Raw genomic sequence first — 21,976 nt, forward strand, 5'->3', positions numbered from 1 at the left:
CACAAAATATTGCTGTGGATTTTAAGACATTTTCTAGATGTAAATTGAATGATTATTTTTAAACCGTTATTGGGCGCGAAATCCTACGGCTAGGATGTGATAGCGGTCGTTGTCGTTGTCCGCACGGGCCTCCGCTGAAGACCGGTCACGAACCAATGGCGGCGGCAACGGTGGCGGCTCCGAGGCCGGACCGACCGCGCCGCAACGACGACCACGGTTCTGTCGGTCGTCAGTTGTGGTTTGCACGCCGTCGCGCGCAGTGAACGGGGTCGATTCGATCGCGAAATGAACGCCATGTGATCGCGTACGGGCGACCGCGTAAACAGTAAAGCCCGCGTATATGTACGCTTTATAGTGTCCGAAATATATTACAAAAAAACCGTCGTTTCAGATCGCGTGATACAAAATATTTTAATATTCTTATTTTTTCGACGTTCCGGTAACAGTAAATAACAAATTCGTTCGTCTCGTGCACAGTTTTTGATAATAATAATAATATTCTTTGCCGGACGCGGTGGTGCCGGCAGCAGCAACGGTCGACGGATAACCCGCGAAAGTGCGACGAAATCAAAGATGACCCGCGAGCCGGAAGGGCGGCGGCGGCGGCGGTGTCCCGGGCTAGCGGTATCCGCGGTCTTGGCGTCTGTCGTCTTGGCGCTCGCCGCGGATGGCCAAAATGCAGGTACGTCGTTGATCTAAGTCTATACTACGGATGATTAGGATGTGGCAAGTTCACCTGGTCACTTTTATTCTCAACATTATTAAAGCTAATACCGCAATACATTAAACACAAACAGTTGTATCGAATGTAAATTTAACAGCGCGATAATGATAAGCATTCAATTCAGTATCACCGTATAACCGAGGTTAGGTTGGGTCCATAAAATAAAAAATATGTGAAAATATTTATTAGAAAATGATGTCATGTCTGCACAATTATGTTAAGTTGAATATTATTGACCTAGTATAAGTAATCAAAGAATGTTTTATGAAGCAGCATGTCAATAATATCACATGAATTTGATAATTGATAATTGATAATCATATAGATATTACCTATACTTTTTAATGAAAATAAAGAAAACCAAAACGGTTTCTTTAAAAATGGTTGTTGTTTAAGAAATAGTTCATACAAACATAAATAAATTTTATATTTTAAATAAGATTTTTTTTGATAGTTTGTAAGTACCTACCGACAAGTCTTAAGAAGGTACTAGCTTGGAATGGTTCCAAAATTACTTATTTAAATTTTAAAGTTTCGACCTCGCCCGTGTTTTATAAAAATCACAAAAGATTAAACTTTACTATGAATTTATTTTCTATTACAATTACTATATAAATACGAGATACATACCTGAAAACGTGTATACATAATATGCATATTAAAGAAAAACAGTTTTGTACAACCATTACCTAAAATAAAATAAAATTCATTCAATATTAGTTTTATTATTTTTTAAGCACTATTTGTATGATAACTTGATTTTCTCTCGATGTAGTGATATACGATTTTAAAATTTTAAAGTTAAATGTTCCAACAAAACTGTACTATAAAGTATATTGTAATGTATAGTATAACTAAGACAGTCTTAAAAATTAATGTGCAATATTTTATACATAGTAATATATGCAGTGTTATTACTTTTAAGTTATAATAATATTGTATAATAATTGTCATCATCAGCATGATATAATCATATTGAATCATTTGGCAAAACGCATTCCTTCAGAATAACTATGCTAACCTTGAATACATATAAATAATAATCCTGCCCACATGATTCAAGTTATTATAGATTTACTGACTTAAGCACAGTATATAATATATAAAGTATGGTATATAAGATAAACTAATGGTAGAGTAATAAGTTAGGTATACTAAATATTTATTATATTCATTATAAAGTGTGTGATTAAGACAAAATTACTTAATACTTACATTGTAAACTCGTGACAATGATATGGCCGATAGTTGCAAAAAACGATAATTGTTGAACTTATTTTATTAAAACTGTAAATTTAAGTGATATATATGTCAATATTATAGCAAAAAAAATAAAATACATGGATTATAAAATATTGCCAAATATATGTTATAAGTTATAAATCTTATCAAGCCTCACTACTTACTAGTTGTTCACTGCCGTTGACATCAATGTTAATCCATTCGTGATCGATCACTGGATATTTAAAAATTGTTAATCATTGTTAGAAGGCTAACATCTGCATCAACTGCTTTCATTAAAATCATGATTTAGGCAGGAAACCGATTTTCTGAATTGTTTACAATCCGTACTATTTTAGTACAATTTCTCGAAACTAAAACCGTTGTTACTATCGTAGTCCGTAGGTTATATCTTATATTTCATAGACCCAAAACAATAGGTATTATACCACATCTTTTTTTTATATTTAAGAATTGGTTCCACTTGTTGCGTCAAGCTGTAAAGATTTTAATCTTTGGATTTCAGTTATGGTTTAAAAACCAAAAGTGTATGGGAATATACGTTATTAGTGTTATTGGCTGGTAAAATTAATCATTTTTCATAAAAGATAGAAAATAAAATTTTCGATTTTTTAATTGTTTATGTATATAATATGTTTATTTGTTTATTGTCTTATTAAAGAATAGTAAGTAAAAGTTTTATTAAACTTAAATAACTTATAAGAATAAAAAATAAAAAAGTTTATTATTAGATGAAAAGGTCAAGTAGGTGTGATATTCATACAAATAAATATACTGTATTATATAGGTAATGAAGTGACAATTAGACAGCTAGTATTAATGCAATTATGGACAATGACCTTCGTCCTTCATTATTATTTAATTTATAATTTTATTTCAACGAGTATTTATTAATACTATCTATGTATAATAATTTTACGACTCTGTGGTTTACACAAGTATATACATTATCATGTTTATTCATTAATTTATTATATATTATGACTAGAGATATTTTTTGTTATATTTCGTAGTAAATACTAGTAGCTATTATAATTAATTACTATTATTGCATGTAAATATGTAATTATTGTAATTGTATTGAAGTGAAGTTAGTTTTTAGTTATAGTTGTGTAACTATCAAGTTGGTATTTATTTACATGTATATACTTATAATTTTTTAACGATTATACCACTATACATTATATTTGTTTTTTACTTAAAAAAATATTAAAATACATAATATTATGTCCTTTATACTTTCGATTTTAAGTTTTATATCAAATTAAGTTATTATACAACTAAATACTATGTGGTTTAATATCTTTATTATTTATTTATTTATTCGAGTTTATTTGTTTGATTTTCAATTTACCTACATAGTTTAATTCGTACTTTACATACCATGTGAAGTTGTTTTATGTTTTTATGCGTAAATAAGACAATGGAAAAAACTGTTTGACGACAAAACTGGTAAAAACGACTATAATATCATATATGTAGTTCATTACTGCAAAATGAAACTTTCACATTCGCCGGACCGTTATGATAGTTTGTTGGATTGAATTTCATTTGTTTTGGAAAATAATTAAATGTATAATATAATACTATATAACCGTTATTGGGGTATTATGATATATTATGATAAATTAATTTGTTCAAATGAAATTTTGAATAATCTGCAGTATCTATACATATAATAATAGGTCTTAGTCGTAAGTTTATACTAAATATATCAATATTGAATTGGTATTAACTGATATTTTAGTGCGTTAAAGTCTTTAGGAAATGAATAAAAATCTTTTTCATTATCTTTTTTGTGGTTTTGTCTGTTCGTTTCGCTGTACAAGTCACAATATTAACATTTGTCCAAACTATAGTAAAATTATTTGTAATTTTTATAACTTAAAACAAAATCATTCTGCCAATATATATATATATATATATATAGATATATATATATATATAGATAAGTATATAATATGAGAGGAATCAACCACAATGAAAATCTCATTTTCCATGGCTATAGCTGCAATTCGAAGGAAAAGTATTGGTATTGAAATTATTAATGTACAATTGTTGAATGCGACACATTTACGAAAGTATTTTTTAATCCAATAGACATGCGTAAAAATGTTTGCTATACAATGCACATTTATAAATATATCGATATAAATAATCCAAGGATTTCAAATTGTGTCCTGCCTGCGTTATTATTTGTATATAAGGTCAAGAAACCGTTCAATCTTCTGCAAATATACAAAAGGATTTTTGACAGCTAATTTCAAACTCTGATCGTTAGACAAGTTTTACACTAATATTATTAGAATACTCGCTGCAGATGGTGGCCAATGCCCTACAAGTGTTGTTGAATTGCGAGAAAGAGCAAAACGAAAGTGTGCTATAATCAATTTCGTACTTTATTAATTTATAATGATTACACATTATATTAATTCTATAAAAGACAAATATAATTTTTTAGTGTTTTTGGAATAGATAAATGGATTGGGATATTATTGTGTATATACTAAGTACATTTTTCAATTATTGTACTTGTTATATTTCGTTAATATTATTTTTTCGTTGTTGAGTTTCAATAGATCTTTCTGCATTTATGCTCGTCATTATTTATAATTCCTCCTACAAACAATAAATTAACAATGCATCAGAAAAATAGTGTACGCGGATGTTTAGGAAAATTACACAATCGGAGAAATTTCGTAGTTGAAAATCGTAGTTATCGATTTAGTTTTATATACAATATACAATAGTGGTTCGTTTTGGCAGTGAATCTGACAATATATATATAGGTATATAAATACGGTCTTTATTTTTAAATAGAAAATAATAACGCTGTTAAATCCTTATTAATACATATTTATAATATTATTTTAAAATGTATAGTGTTATAATAAATAATAATACAACAATTTACTAAGTCATATTGGATGAATAGATACAATAAATTATACACAGAAGTATACCTATAACCATTAAAAAATTTACATATTAATGATTATATTTTATCTACGTACATAGTTATGTATATTTATAGACTTTTAGTTTGTTTTATTTTTTATACTGTACGTCAGTTAGATATATTAGTTAGATAAATTCGTTTAATAATGTATCTTCATTACTCACAGTCAATTTGTTATTTTTTTAGATGAATAAAAATAAAATATTTTTAATTTTTAATGCCACAATAATATTAATATAAAATGTTACCCCATTCTTGCTAAATTTTTATTTCGTAAGCGAAAAAAATAATACAGAACTTAATAGTGTAATAATTGCCTTTGGTGAGACGATTAGTTGTTTTTATTATTTATACATAATTTACAATCGTTGTACACAACTACATAATAGACATATTTTTATTACAATAAATAAATTATTATTCGGATATAATAATATCCAAGTATGATATAAATTATAAATTGTAGTATAGACTATTGTACTTAATAAGTAATAAAAACACAATATGTTCTATACAAAATTATAGAATTATTTCGGAAATAAACCAAATTATTTTAATTTATTTATCTTAATGCATACTACATGTGTGTAATATAAATATATTTAAGTATAAAAAAAAATAATATATTGATTCGGGTTAACGTTATATTAATAAATATTTCGCAAAATTAAAGCCTGCGGACAAGAAGTGACAAGTGTCTCCCTGGATAATTAACAATGGGCTACATTATATGACACGGAGAAAACAATACATAAGTTGTCAAATATTTGACCGATAAAAAAAGGAGACCGTATCGAGGACAATATAATATTATAACTTACTATAGTCTAATGTATCTAGGTACACGTATGTAGGTAGGCCTTCAATTATCCTTAGATAATAATAATAATAATATGTATTTATACATATATAATAATAAATATAACAATATAGATTTACATGCACCGGGGTCGTTGTCGTGTATTTTCTTGGCCTATATATAAACTATAACACCGGCGTTAATATCGTGATTAAGCATTTAAAAAAAATAGTTTTGTATTATTGAGAATCGATCGCTAATAGACACGAAAATAAATTATAATAACATCATTTGAATCATGTCAAGAATGTCGTTTCAAGAAATCAAATATCACAAAGGTGATAAATAAGGTACTAAAGAATAGTCTCAATGTTTTTTTCTAATCGAATAGAGAAATAACTGTAGTTTATCATCACTCATCAGCGCAAACTGCTTGAATTAGGTAATCAATATAATGGCTATATTTAAAATTACAAGTCATTTTAATATACTTACGTGTAACTATAGTAAAATATGAATGTTTGTTATTATATGTTTTATATCATAATTTGATATGTGTTTAGCGTTTTATTTTTATTTTACTAGGTATAATAATTATAACTAATATAACGAATCAAATAATTTGTTTTGTAATGAAGTTTTGTAATTTAAAATTTATAATAATTATTATGATAATGAAAAAATAGTAAATAAATATTATGATAGTATAGTGTAATAAAACAAAACAAAAAATAAAAACTAGAATCAAAACCATAGAGATACCTGTGAATGATGTATATTGTATAGTGTAGTATATATATAATTAAAATATTATATTATGATATATACATAGTGTATTTTAGGATTTGCACAACCAACCTATGGTTTAAACTTTACTTTGCCACCTAGTACAGAAATATTTTTCGAACCATCTCACCGCTACCTTGGTTTCACAACCTCAATCTCTCCAGGAAAAGTATAGTATCATTCTCCCGTCTACGCTTTGGCCACACCCTACTTCCTTCTCATGCCTTCAAACTTTCATTAAATGATTCTCTTCTCTGCACACTCCACTATGACTCAGTAGTTTGTGACATAACCCACCTCATCTTCAACTGCCCCAGCCTTTCACTCCAACGTAACCACCTATTATCCCTTTTCAACACCTCCAATATCCCTTTCAACACCAAATATATCCTTTCTTGTCAACAAAAAAACATCATTGATAACATATTATCTTTTTTTAACCATAAGGCTTTTTAATCTAAGTTCTTCTTGTTCTTTTTTTTACTTTATGTAAATAATTTTTATATTATTACTCATGTTTTAATCTTGCCTGTTATTATTTAACTGTTGAAACTAAATGTAAATAACAAAATTAAAAAAAAAAAAAAAAAATAGTGTATTATCTTATACAACAAACATAAAGAGAAAGAAAAAATATCACAAACCAACTAACTTGTATGAAATTAAATGTGGTAATGAATTAGTAAGCCTGAAAACTAAATGAACAATTAACATAAATGTATATATGTATATATGTATATATATTCATTATACAGTGGGTGAAAATCGAAAGAAACTCGAGTAAAGCGAAGTCAAATTAGATAAAAGCTGTCGCTTCGACCTCTATTATATAAGAAAATGTATAAATGTAAAAGAAACATAATGCGGATATATTTAGAGTATGAATAAGTAAGTATACCTAAACTCGTGAAATTCGAAAATATTATTTGCGTAGGCATACAAAACTGAAAGCAAATATTACACGATGTAACGTGTAGAAATGTAATATTATGTTTGTGATGGATTTTATAAACTGTTTACTTGTATACGTACCTACATATACAACATATATTTAGTAAAAATTCCGCAGTTAAATGGTAATTAAGAAGATCTATACGCGGACACAACTGTTTTATTATGACAAAAAAAAAGTGAAAGATAAAATAATAATATTGAAAACTACGTAAATATTATGTTTCAATAGAATCGTATGCATTTTTTTATAATCTTTGTGTTGCTTAAGCTACTGAAATTGTTTGTTTTATATTATCACAATAGACAATACACTATATGCTATTGCCTGTTAGCTATTATGTATATTGTATATACTATATACTATATTATATAGGTATTTTATTAATTTATATTACATTACTATATTATATGTTAGTGTCATACATCAAAACAATAATATTTTCGACTTGATTGTAATTAAAAACATATTTCTATAACGTTTTTAGAATGAGTAAAAATTAGTACGCGGTTGGTTTTTTATAATTTTTTCCAAATAAACACATAACATATATAGATACACAATTGGAATACAAGGAAACGTTAGGAAAAAAAAATAAAACTGTTATGTTTAGGAACGAAAACGTTTGCAGATTTCGACAGTCATTGACTACAAAATAGTAATAATTGGCGTAAATCACGTTTTTCATAGTGAAGTACGGAAATAGTGAATCGATTGTTTAAAAATCGTTTATACTTTTTCTTATATTCGCGCGTCTATTATCATTTAAATGTGGTGTGTTGTTGTTGTAGTGAGATGTAACTCATGTAAGTATACGCGTGTTATTACATTTAATGTTTAATATTTACACAATAATGAAGTATATAATATAGAAACTAAAGACAGTTTTAAGATAAGAAAAATCAAGTTTCGCGCATCATAATATAAGACTTTGCAAACAGATAAATAAAACAAGATCAACGTACATTTTGTGCACAATACGAGTAGTTTACGAGAAGAAGTACACTCAATCCCTGCGGCGTCGATCGATGGCCGTAGTTTTATTTTTTTTCTTGACATATTTATTCTGCAATTATACATATGCAACGATATACCTAATGCATATTATAGAAAGCCATTATAGCCACAAGAAACGTGATGTATTATCTCTATTACCTCTCTATAATAACTATATAGGAAAACAGAAAAATTAAGACTAGCAATAGTTGTTAGCGCTGAAACTGCCTCTATAGCTCAATATATGTATATATAATATATATATTTTATAATTATACGACGATGACGAAGTAGAAGAAGAAGCTTTTCAACGGTAATTGTGATGTGCTCACGAAAGGACTACATTCCGCGCCGCACTCGAATCCGTATTATGATAATATTGAAACCAATTATTTTTTTTTACACCTAGACGTTCGGCGTGGACCTTAAACACGCACATATAACTATAGGCATAAGCAGTGATGATGGGAATGGTTTCAAGTGTATAATATATTATTTGTATTTGTGTGCATTCTCTTCGTGCATTACGCATTGTCACGTGTTACGAGAAACAAAAATCATCTACGGTGAAAAAAAAACAAATCGACGAAAACAGACCGAGTCGACGAAGATTTTCTTTGCGCGTTTGTCTTCTATAGTTATGTATGTAATTAAGACTACTTATTTAGTATAATGTATATACTCTTCGTATATAACAGGCCGAAACTATCGTAGCTGTGGTAAACATCAGTAGTTATGTTATTTATAACAATATTGTAACTATACAATAGCAGCTGTGTATATTTAATTTCATAAAAGAATTTTTTTTCTGAATAAAACTAATACTTTGTTATAAATAAATAATGAATTATTTGGATATTAAAGAAATTAGAAATTTCGAAAATAATAGTTATTATATTGTAATATGTTATTTTATTTTTTGATCGTTTAGTATATTAAGTTTGATATACTTTTCGAAGTAAATTTAGTATTCGTCACCGTCAAAATAATTACTTTGTATAAATACGTAAATCTACATGGGTTTATTAATTATAAAATGAGTATAGTTTTATATAGTTACAGGCACACTCATTTCAAGTGTAAAGTTTCACATTCATGTGCTACACGGCGAAGCACTTGGACGGTTTTTATTTATTTTTACAAAATCATGCGCGTGTATAGTAGATATATTAAATTATGTACCGAGAAAGTTTTCGCCATTTGACGGAGACGCGTTTATGTATTCAATATAGATACGTAGGATACATTATTGCTGGTATATAAATATGAACCCAACTCGTGGCATACATTTATGTAGGTAGATATATAAAATTATAAATGTTCTTGTGCAGGGGGTATAGGACATAGGTACTTGATAGTTAGGTATATTTGCAGTAGTGCCTCGTCGTTGAAGATCTTATCGATTATGTTCTAGGAAACGCGGTCTAACATCTAAGAAGACTTTCTTTTCGCTTCATCGGTTGAACATATTTCACACAAAAATAATATATTTGCATGACTTGACTACATTTATCAAAACAGAGTATTTTTTTTTATTTAATCAAATGTCTATGAACTGAAATATTATAAACAGTATGATTTCCTTTTGTTTGTTTAGGAAAAACAATATTTAATAAAGAATATGATAGGCACAACGCTATATGCTAAAAAAGTATATTTTTAATTGATGATGTTGTATATGGATTTGTGGTACGACTGATTACGCTGTATGTAACGCGCATACTGTATACCATTAAGTACTTCATGTACACCGTACAAGTGATAACTAAAAAAAAAAAAATCATACATATGTATTATATACATTCACATATACTAGCAACACTTTAAACATAATTTAATGAATATATTAATATAGAATAACTGCCATTTCGAGGAGCTGTATGCGAGTATACTGGTATTACTTTATAGTAGTTATAGGTACCTATTTGAAAACATGACCTTACAATATGTGTTAGTATAAATATACCATATCATGAATATGTTCATCTGCACGTTCACACTAAATATGAAAAAAGGAGAAATGAATTAACTTTCACATATAAATAGTCAATAGGTATAAATGCAAATGCTTCGTCGATGTAATATAATATACATATATATAGTGAAAAACTGAAAATTCGTGCAGGTATAACGATTTATTTACATTTCTTATTATTTTCAATCATGTAGATATAATGTGTACCCTGAATTGAATGCGGTTTCTATATTAGCATTTTATTATTAGGTAGTTTTACTTAGCTAATACATCGATTTAAGGTTTTGGATACTAAATTATACATAATGGAGCACACGTATAGTTGATATAAAAAAATAATTGGCGTAACATTAAACCTGGACATCAGAAATCATTTATGAAGTTGTAGTATAATATTGGTAATATAATCTAAACTCGTATCCAGTTATTAGATTTAAAAGATTATTCTATTATATCAATTATCTCGCGTACGATTTTAATTTGCAATTGTTTGGATATATGTAAATTGTATTAAAGTTTTTATTTTGCCCATTCCAAAAATCAATAATATTAATATATTATACACTGTTATAAGTATGTGATCTCGCTACCAATTCATTAACACAATATTTGGTAGATCCTGAAGTTTCTTTATTTATGCCGACTACCATGGAAATGTATTTGCTTTACGAGAAAAGAAAATATGTACAACAGTATGTAAGACAGTAGTTGTAGGCTTGTAGCACTTACTTAGACTTAGAAAATTCAGCGGGTATCGTTATATGAGTTGAACGTAAATTAATATGAGCGGTATTATTTGAGAAGTTAAGTTTCAAAAAGTGAAAGACCGCAGTTTTTCTCGGCTTCGGTAGCCATTGAATGGGTTTATGGTTTCGTTGTATTATTGTATATATAGAAAGAAATTTAAATTAAAAGTATATAACATACATTTTATATCATAGAAATTGTGTGAAATTATTGAAGTATCAAAAAAAATGCACAAACCTATATAGTTGTATTATAATGTTAACTGATGAATATGTAATTTACAATAATTATAAACATAATATAATCATTCTAAATTTATATTACATCAAGCAATGCACAATGCCTGAATAACGAAACAGATAAAACATAACTTAGTAACTAAACAAAAACAAACAAATATATTTAACATAATCGAGTACTCGTGAGTATAATAATATGTAATAATATTATTATTATTTTTTTTATACATATTATACAATTTATACTTAATGATAATATTTATGTATACGGCTATACGAGTATGATAACTAATGACTATTGCAAGATCGAATAAAACATTTTTAGTGTATAATATAAATATACAATCATGAACTAGTGGCAAATAATTATGATTTTGAGTTAAAGATGTATATATGAATGTAAAATGATTAATGTAATGAGAATAAAATAAATGCCTGTAGGCTGAGGCCATCGTAATAAAACAAAATCCAATTTGCGTTATTGAAATTAATATTAGCTCATCCCATTAGCTATGTATTAGTAGACGAAATTAAAAAAACAAAAGTAATTATCGTTCAAGTACGAAGTACGTAGGTACGTTATAACATCTTATGGGCGAGTCGAAGAGCGCTTTGCAAGCAACGACAAAGTGTGCGTATGGCAATGTATTGTAATTATTATATTATGCCCTACAATACCACGCAAGAGAAAAAAATTACACGAAATTGGCCAACGCAAAAATGGAATCTATGTGACTAAGTATTTTTTCTACTCAACTGTAGCCGTGTCGTTCAAAATTGATCTTGTAGTCATTCACGCAGAAGGTTTCATGACGATAGTAACACGATGTCGCGTCCTTTATTCGCATTATCGTGATTAACTAATAATCGGTCATTTGATAAAAACATTTCAAGTACTTCGACAACTATACTTATCAAAATACAGATATAAATAAAAAAAAAATTATAGTTTTAATTTAAAAAAAAAATCTATATATTCAGAATGGACAATACCGCGTGTAAAAAAATATCGAGGTTAAGTGATTAGTGACGATGTTTTTGAATTTTAAATAAAATGTATTATATAAAACGCAAACTAGAAAAAAGAAGTGCTGCTGATTTGTGCACGGTATACCTATAGTATTATCTATTTTTTGGAAAATTGTTGAGGACATACGGTACACCGATTTTCAATGAATTGTAATGCTATAACATTCCAGAAAATTTCTTAGTGCAAGTTTTTCAGAAAATGTTTAAAGTGGAACCACTATTATATAAGAATTATACACAATAAAGGAATAAATGTCACGCTGAGTACCTACTGAAAAATGTGAAAATCTGCACGGCATACCGCCAGTCATTATTATATTTTATGACAAAATAGGTTTGCTTTTTTTTATTCTTTATAACTAATTCAAAATGTATAATCATCCTTAACATTTCACCAATTATTTACGACATGATATAGTATATTATAACACACACACACACATATTATATGTTAGGTATATGCACCTACTGCAGCAGACGTGTTATGATTTTTGATTATTCGTATGTTTATCATACATGGCAATTTCGAAAAATTGCATGAATATATTAAATAATGACCATATTTTATGCACTAATTTAATTATGATTGTATGATTTCGTTATAAAAATATGTAATATTAGGTACCTGTTATAGAAAATAATATACTATATTATGTTTAATAATATTGTATTATAAATATGAATAATTTCTGCACGGTTTTAGGCATCGTATACCACGTGATCTACGTTTTATTGGTGATATATTTAATTTTATAAATATTTGTCAACAGTTATAGGTAATAATTTATTTTGTTGTATTGTGCACGATAGTGCTACTTCCAAAGTTTTACCTCGATATCCAATCGAAGTATGGCGGGGTCAGTAAATAATAACAAATATTATATTATGTTTATCCACATTTTCAATTAATATGCAAAACATTTATTGTACTTGAATATTATAATAGCAATTGCATATTTTTAGTGAATTTTTATTTGACGGTTTGATTTATTTATATGATCCATTATAATCAATAACAAATAAGTTATAATAATTAAATTTTATGCATCAAATTTTGTAGTAGATCACTTATACGTAATTAAATATATTAGTATATGATCACCATTTCGTAGTAGATCACTTGCTACACCAATCTTTGGTTTTACATTAGCAATTAACAGTGTAGATCGTTAACACTATGTTCTCTCGATATCTGACAACTAACAACAAATTGTATCTCACATTGATATAGAAAAAACAATATTCTAACATGTTATCAAGGTGGATATATATATATATCTCCTGCAGTGTCTACCTTGCACGCTATTGGTATAGGACGTGTAGTCCGTGTGCAAGGGATTGACTTTTATGAGTCGTCTGTGTCAATCATTTGTCCATCGATGATTTAAAATAAATTCATAATAATATAATAATATCAGACGTAGGTATATACTATATTAAAAATATCTATATAAAAGTATAAATCGTTTCTATAGAACGCGACCCGTTTTATAACTATTGTTTTATGCTGCGAATTCAATATTATACATTGTGTATACTTTCACCACTAAATTATTCATCAAAGATGTCGCCGTTCATTTTGCTGTGTATAGTAATTTAATATAATTCCGTTATATTGCGTATAAGATAGTTTCAAATTATTTTATCATCGAACCTAATTATTCGTCGATACACGTGTTCTATATCTGCGTGTATAGTCAGCTATATATGTAGTTATATATACCACCTGTACTCTATAGGTATAATAGTCAAAGATGGTCACATGCGAAATTTTAAAATATAATATTTTTACGATCGATTTTTCATTAACCGCTCTACCAATAACGAATAGTTTAATTATTTTACATATCATCTTGTACGGGGTTTCGCATTCGCGTAATACAATCTCGTATATACACATAATAATATAGTATATAAAATATATACATATACATAAACAATAGTTTTTTTTATGATGTAACAAATATGATATATTTATATATATATATATATGTTGAAATTTCATCTTAGGATAACGTAGAACAACAAACTTGGCGGGCAATATAAATTTGTGTTTGAGTATGATGCCACTATTAAACAGTATGAATTTTTCATTATTAAACACTCATTATTTCGTCAAGTATTGACTTTTTTTCAAAATATTTTGTTTTACGTTTTTCTCAAACTTTAGGGAATTTTTATTTTGTTCACCCTTTTATTTAACAGTGAAACCAATATCAAATTTGATTTTCAAATAGCAACCTATACTTAAAATATACTAAATTAATTAAGATATTTTTTATATGAATTGTAAAGTTAAAATTTTTTTCCTCATTTTTTAGCGAGATATAGCTTTTTAAGGTTGGGTGGTTTTTAGTTTAAATAAAATAAAAATATTATGTAATTTTAAAAAAGCATGAAATTAAGAATTTTGAAAAAAACAAATTGAAAACACTCAACACTTTTTGAAATAATGAATGTTTAATGGTAATACAATTATCCTGTATATACATAAACATTTAAACATAATTAAATAAATAAAATTTAAATTGTATATTTGTATACCTACCAATAATGATGTCTGTTCTTATACATATAATATAATAAGATATATATTATGCGAGTGTACTGTATAGGTATTTATCATACTTAAATATTTAATGAGAATAATTGAATAATATTATGTTATTAACAAATGTCGTGACGTTGTAAAAAGATAATATTTATATCAGATTTATTATTTGATTTTACGGTTTTTAAACATTATTGTTTGTATTGTAGTATTTTCATTGAAATTCAATTATCTATAACAATAAAATATTATTTATATTATTATTCTATGCATAGATATAGACATAGAGTGTTGAATTAATAGCTTAAAGAATCTTGGTGTAAGTTATATAGAAAATAATATAGAGTATGTTTATATTCAATTCATATGTAAATATCAAGTGCTAAATTTTATACTTATGTTATTTTATATAGTTTTCACTATTTTTGTAAAATTACGTATATAATTATATCGATATAAATATATTTCGAAACCGTGAATAATGAATAAAATAGAAACATATACATATAGGCCATGATTAATATAATGTGAACTATTTGAAATTTTCCGTAAAATTGTTAGTACCTATATTACATTCAATATTTTAAATGCAAATAATTAAAAACCGTAAATCCGGATTGACATACTATGTTATTTTTATGGAGTTTAAATGGTTTCACGATATTTACATTATAAGTGTAGAATTTCTACACAATGTGTACAATACTACAATACTTTCATATGTACCTAATATACCGATGTTCTTTGTTCTGACTGCTTGGTCTGTAAAATACGTATTCGCCGTTATAGTTTTTAAAATATTGTTCCATTATAACAGAATCCTAAAACTGTCAAAAGATTTTTAATAACCTCCCCTAAAAACATATTTTATTCGTATATTCATATGTTGAACATTTAAAGTTCACAACTGTTTATATGACCTTGTTTGAACGATATAAGGATAGATACAATAACATACGGCAGCCATGACAATAAAACTGCTCGTTCAAAAACGATCATGAAATAATATAGCACACACATTGTAATAATTTATATATGAACAGTTATAACTTGGTTTTAAAACAGCAGGAAGTATACTAGCACTATATAGGTTACCAGGATTTAGATCTAGAGTGATCTGTACCTATATTTTTTGTAAATGAAAAAAAAATATATTTAAATAATCACTTTTTTTACATCTTCTATGTTTTTAATACAAATCATAATATTGAACATATTTTACCTTGTGTGACATATTGTGGTATTTTTAGCTAATTTATTAAGAATGTATTTTGTTCAATTATAAGTATTTTTAAATTAAAACAAAATTTTTTTATTTATTAAATTTTCACTTTTTATAGTTAAATTATTAAGAATTTCATCATTTGTAAGTTAAGCTAAATAGTACATTTTTTCACACTAAATAATAAATATCTTTAACAAACATATCCGACATTTTTTTTTTTAAATTTAATTTTGTTAGCAATTGCTATTAGCCCCATTGATCAGATCAACAAAACATCTCCCGGCGTCTCGGTCTTACAATATGTATTTTGTAGTTATAGTATATCCATAAAAAACAAAGGAAACTCTATGAAGGTTTCAATATTCGAGGTTTTTTACAGCTTAAACTTTATATTGAACTATGTATAAAATTGCTGAAATTGCGTAGCCTAACCTATGGAAAAAGTGTAAAAGCCATAGTCACTTAAGTAAATGTTTATTATGTTTCGTGATACAGTACCTAGATATAATAAAGTTGTATATGTGTATAATATTATCTATCACTGGTTCACTAATAATTTTCAAGCGGAAAAATAATTCACTGTATGTTCAAACTTACAAATCTTGCTAGTTTATAAATTTGGACATGTGTAAAAACTTATAGAATGTTTAAATTAATGTTTATATGATGTATAATGTATAATAAATAATATATTATTTACTAATCAGTCAATATTGTGAGTGCTGTATAATTTGTAGCATGTTTTGTGTACATTTCGTACAAATTAATGGTTCACTGTGACACGTTGTTCTTAGGACAAGTAGTATCTTCATGTTAAAATAGGTACTATACATTATAATGTGGATTATAGATTTCGACAAACAGAACAATATACGACGATTATTCGAAAAAAAATTGTATAATGCGCGATTAGAAACCCTATATGGTTATATGTATGTGTAGTTTACTCAGTCCTTTTTTTAGGACACATTTTTAGGCACTTAAATTAACATCGTTTCGTATTCCGCGTGAACGTCTGTCGTGTAACAACACACGTCATCATATATATTGTAAACAAATACATATATAAAAAACACTCATAATGTCCGGTCTTCGTTGTGTGTTCGTTTGTTGTCTGATCTCTTTCCAACTTGCGCGACACACATAACGGAGTTATAGTGGTTAGGTCATTCTGCTAGTATAAGTAGGTATAATACTTAAATATCTGCGTGCGTGCGTGTACCTTACCGGAATACAAAACACGTTTCTATCATGTCCGCTCGTAGCCTATATTATCTGCACGTGCAGGAGAGGTGCATTCGGAACCGATATATACATATACGAGTATACAGAGTGCTTCAACATGTGTAACCGCGTCATTAATCCGGAGATAATAAAGTTTTTCGTTTTTCTGGTGACTCAAGAATTCTAGCTGTGGTACGTTTTAAAGTCTAATTTTTCTCGAAACGTGTTAAAGTTATTAATTATTGGTAACTATCTATATGCTTATAAATCTAAAAGTATATACACAAAACAATAGTAGGTACCACACAACATGAGTAATGGATATACGTGTTATTACCAATGATAACATTTTCACAATAAACGTATCATAGATCCGAACCTTAGATGTGATGTTAAGTCTATATTTTTATAGAAAAAGTGAACAAATGGTGGTCTGTGGACAAATTTTATTTGGCCTGCAGACAAGAAATTACATTTTTATTTATTTAATTAAATTAGGTTTTTATCAATTTAAATTTAATTTTTAATTTTTAATTTTGACTACTTTATTTAGGTAATCATGTCCATGCATTAAACTTTTATGACTTTTGAAAACTTCCCAAGTTCATAAAATGATCTTCCAAAAATATTCATTGGTAATTTTTGCAGTTTTATATCACAAGTAAATACAGCCAAATTGTAGACATTTTAGTATTTTACAATAGCTTTTGAATATTCTGTTTACAACTGTAGGTTATGTATACATAAAAATATCGAAAAATAAAAAATTTTACACCACAGTTAAAATTTGATAAAAATTTGGTCATTCAATTAAATTAGATAAGATAAACTGAGCGATCGCCGTCAACACGAATACAAATGCGTCCTGCTGAATAACTTTCTAGCTGCGGTATCGATGCATTCGACATGTGAGTATTTGACCAATATATATCATTATTATACATTTATACACCACGATTTGATGAGTATTGGTCGAACCAAAATATAATTCCGTCTGTCTTGACGTATAAAGGACAATAAAAACCTCAAACCAACCACTCGACGTCACTTTCTACACATGTTAAGTTGAGACTTGAAAGAGACAACAACGAACACCGAGCACGTGAGTTATAACTTATAAGTTATTCCGTGGTTTTATTATTGGGTCCTATCGTATTCATATTCAGCAGCTAGATACGTGTGTGTGGCTGCGGCTGACTATTGTTGCTCCAAGAAATGAATTCAATTGCGGTTGCTCTACCATTATTATAATATGAAAATAAAATATTGTTTATATTGTACCTATACATAGAGTGTAGTAGGTCTATATGCATTATACCTATATATACTTCATCTATTCGTACGGGTCACTGAAGAAAACCAAGGTTGCGGGACCCGAACGTCTAGTAAGATATTGTTGTAAAAATTATTAAAACTTGTGATGTAACCATATTTCCCGATGTGTCCTATATAATATAAAATGTCATATTACAGTATAGAGATCGACAAACTATGGTTTAGTAATTTAAAATGTGTTCTGACGTAGATTTTGCAAATTTGCGTACTCGTTTAAACTATAATATACTATATAGATATCTATAGAGAAACTTTTCATCATACTTATCGTTGATTTAGTGGTTAAATTCAAGTAAACTATCAGCGATATTCGTAGTAGATTATTCGATTTGATCAGTTTAGCTACAAAACAAGAATAATGCGATGAGTCGGAGATTCTGAAGATAGAATTTAGTTTGACGTAAAATCTACTCGATATCGACGAAAATTAAAAATTGTTATCGAAATCCTTAACACATTATACTGTTTTAAATTATGACTCCAAATCAGAAACAGAAAATGCATGCGCGTTAGTGAGAGCACCGGCGTGCGTGAAATAGTTATAAAAATAAGATATTAACAGCTAGACTATTACGATCTTAAGTACGTACGTGCAAAATTATATAAATTATATATATATTTAGGTCATATAGGCAATTAGTTTTCTTATCATTTGTATAATATCATAGCTAGGTAATAGTTTTAGCGGTGTAACAATACTAATAATATAATAACTGTACCATGAATATTATAATACATTGTTTTACTATTTTTCTGGTATACCTAGTTATAATTTAAAACAATACATACTTAATATTAGCTATATATTATGAATATTTATCCATATACTATTCTTAAGATAATTTATTAATACCAGTAATCGGTATTGGTATATTATAAGTACATAAATTAATATATAGACACCGTAATATAATTATTATTCCTCGTCCGCTCGTTCGTAATATTATTTCTAATTTTAAAAATCCATAATAATTCGATCGGTTCCGCGGAAAAAAACTTGTGGTAAGTCTAGGTGTGTTGAAATAAAGTATTGTTTTACGTCACAAACGGAGTATATCATCTCATCGTTTTGTTCTCAGACATTTCACAAAATTTAAATGAATTACGTATACGGACAGGTATTATTTAATATTAAATACACCCATCTATATATTTTTCAATCGGAATCGTGGAATTTAAATATTCGCTGTGTAAACCACAACCGAAGTTTTGTAAACCAAAATGTAATTGCATATTTATAGCGGTGGATAATTGTACGTTTTCGTATATTATATGAAAAAAATACAAAACAGCGACGTTCGTTTTCTATATTCGTGTTTTTATTATGACTTATGAGTATATTAACGTATAAGTGAAAGGGTCGATTATACAAACGAGTTACTTTACTATATAAAAGCATATATGGCGTATTATTACTATCTATTTAACCAGAATTTAATACAATTATTACCAAAAAAATGAAAAATAATAAAATATGCCTTATTAGCCCTTAGGATAAAACAAATAGAACCAACTTGGAAGAAGACTTGCGTGTCGTGATCTATAGTTATTCAAACCCAATAACTATAGATAATATATAGGTATAATTTTATAATAAAACAATACGTCAGTATAATAAAATATGATCAATATAATATGATTGTACATCGGAATAATCAATATTTTACAAATATATTTTTACAAGAAGTTGAATGTAATATTTGGTGTACGCACGCTTGATGTCTATATTTTGAAAATTACTTTTTGTTTTCTTAGTTTGCCATTAGATAAATTAAACTATACTTATTATGCATTTAAAATTATAACAAATCGGGTTTTTATAATTAATGAAATAATTTTAATTAACGAATTAAAACGAATATTATAAAAATATATATTGAAGGAGAATAACTTGGTGAGATAATATCACACGTAGTAGTTCATTGTACACATAATAGTATTATATAATATACATATATATATATATATATTGAACGTAACATATATTATATGAGAAGTCTCAGAGAATAACTAGTGTTTTGTGCTAAAATAATCACTCTGTATTCAAAAAAGCATTTTGAAAGCAGTTCACAATATAATAATATGTAAGTGTAATTGCGCCTAAAAATATATATCGAATTCGAACACGATCGGAATATGTGATAAAATAAATAAAACATAAGCTATAAGTACACCTACCTAGTATTTGTAATATAATGTTCACTATACACATAACTTATACAGGGTGATTCACAAAGCATGCTCACCCCTTTTTTTTCTTAAATAATACAGTTGTTCCAAATCCGATTTTTGATTTTTTAATATATTTAAAGACATATTTTATGGAGTTTATCAGTGTAAATATAAACTTATATTTTTCAAATAATAACCCTCCATTTTCTACGGTATAAACTTAGCGGATAATTTTTTTAGACATTATAACATATCAAAATCAAAATTTGTAAGTATTACGTGTAGTTTTTGATTTATTTAGTTTCGTGAACAGAATATAACAGGTTCATCATAGTATCATACCCATTAAAGACTACTATAATGGATTTGGAAGATATCTAGTAATTTGAAAATTTCAATAATTTATGTTAATCTATGTATATATGATTCATAAAAATAGTCCAAATATAATAAATACTAGATTCAATATTTAACATTTTCGTAAAACCATTTTTCAGGATTATTATTATATGACTTAATATAAATATCACGACAATTCCAGCTACTCGTTCAAATTTTGAATTAGGTACTCGTACATTAAAATTTTCAAAAATTATCCACCAAATAATGTACAGTAAAATATAGGTAAAGACTAGGGTTTTCGCTTGAAAAACAGAAATTTGTATTGCCTTCTTATATTCCTTAAATATTACATAAAAAAAATATCTCAAAAAATGAAAAAAATAAACGTAATGTTTAAGTATATTTAAAAATTTCAAAAATCAAAATTTTTGTAAATTTATTATTAAAAGAAAGATTGAGGCTGAGCATATTTAATATTCACTCTGTATATTATTTATTTATATCGATAAACGAACAAGCATAATTTCCTTTTATTCGGCGTGTCGTTCAGTCGATCGTCCCACGCATTTTAGGTCGTAAACAAAATACCGTATAGTTATAATATGGTATTTGTGTGTCATTGACCATGAATAAAATGAAATGTAATTACACTTATATTCGACACACGCAATCGGTCGTA

At 27.2% G+C, this 21,976-nt stretch overlaps 1 protein-coding gene across 1 annotated transcript in view; it reads left to right on the forward strand.

Annotated features, from left to right (window-relative positions):
* Positions 1 to 246: 246 nt before the first annotated feature.
* Positions 247 to 21,976, forward strand: part of LOC113549867 (sushi, von Willebrand factor type A, EGF and pentraxin domain-containing protein 1) — a 62,008-nt gene continuing 40,278 nt past the window's right edge. The window contains exon 1 of the mRNA XM_026951352.1: positions 247 to 682. Coding sequence (XP_026807153.1) covers positions 574 to 682 — 109 coding nt within the window. The 5' untranslated portion in view covers positions 247 to 573. The remainder of the gene's footprint in view (positions 683 to 21,976) is intronic.

This window comes from Rhopalosiphum maidis, chromosome 1 (genome assembly GCF_003676215.2).
Source record: "Rhopalosiphum maidis isolate BTI-1 chromosome 1, ASM367621v3, whole genome shotgun sequence".
NCBI lineage: Eukaryota > Metazoa > Arthropoda > Insecta > Hemiptera > Aphididae > Rhopalosiphum > Rhopalosiphum maidis.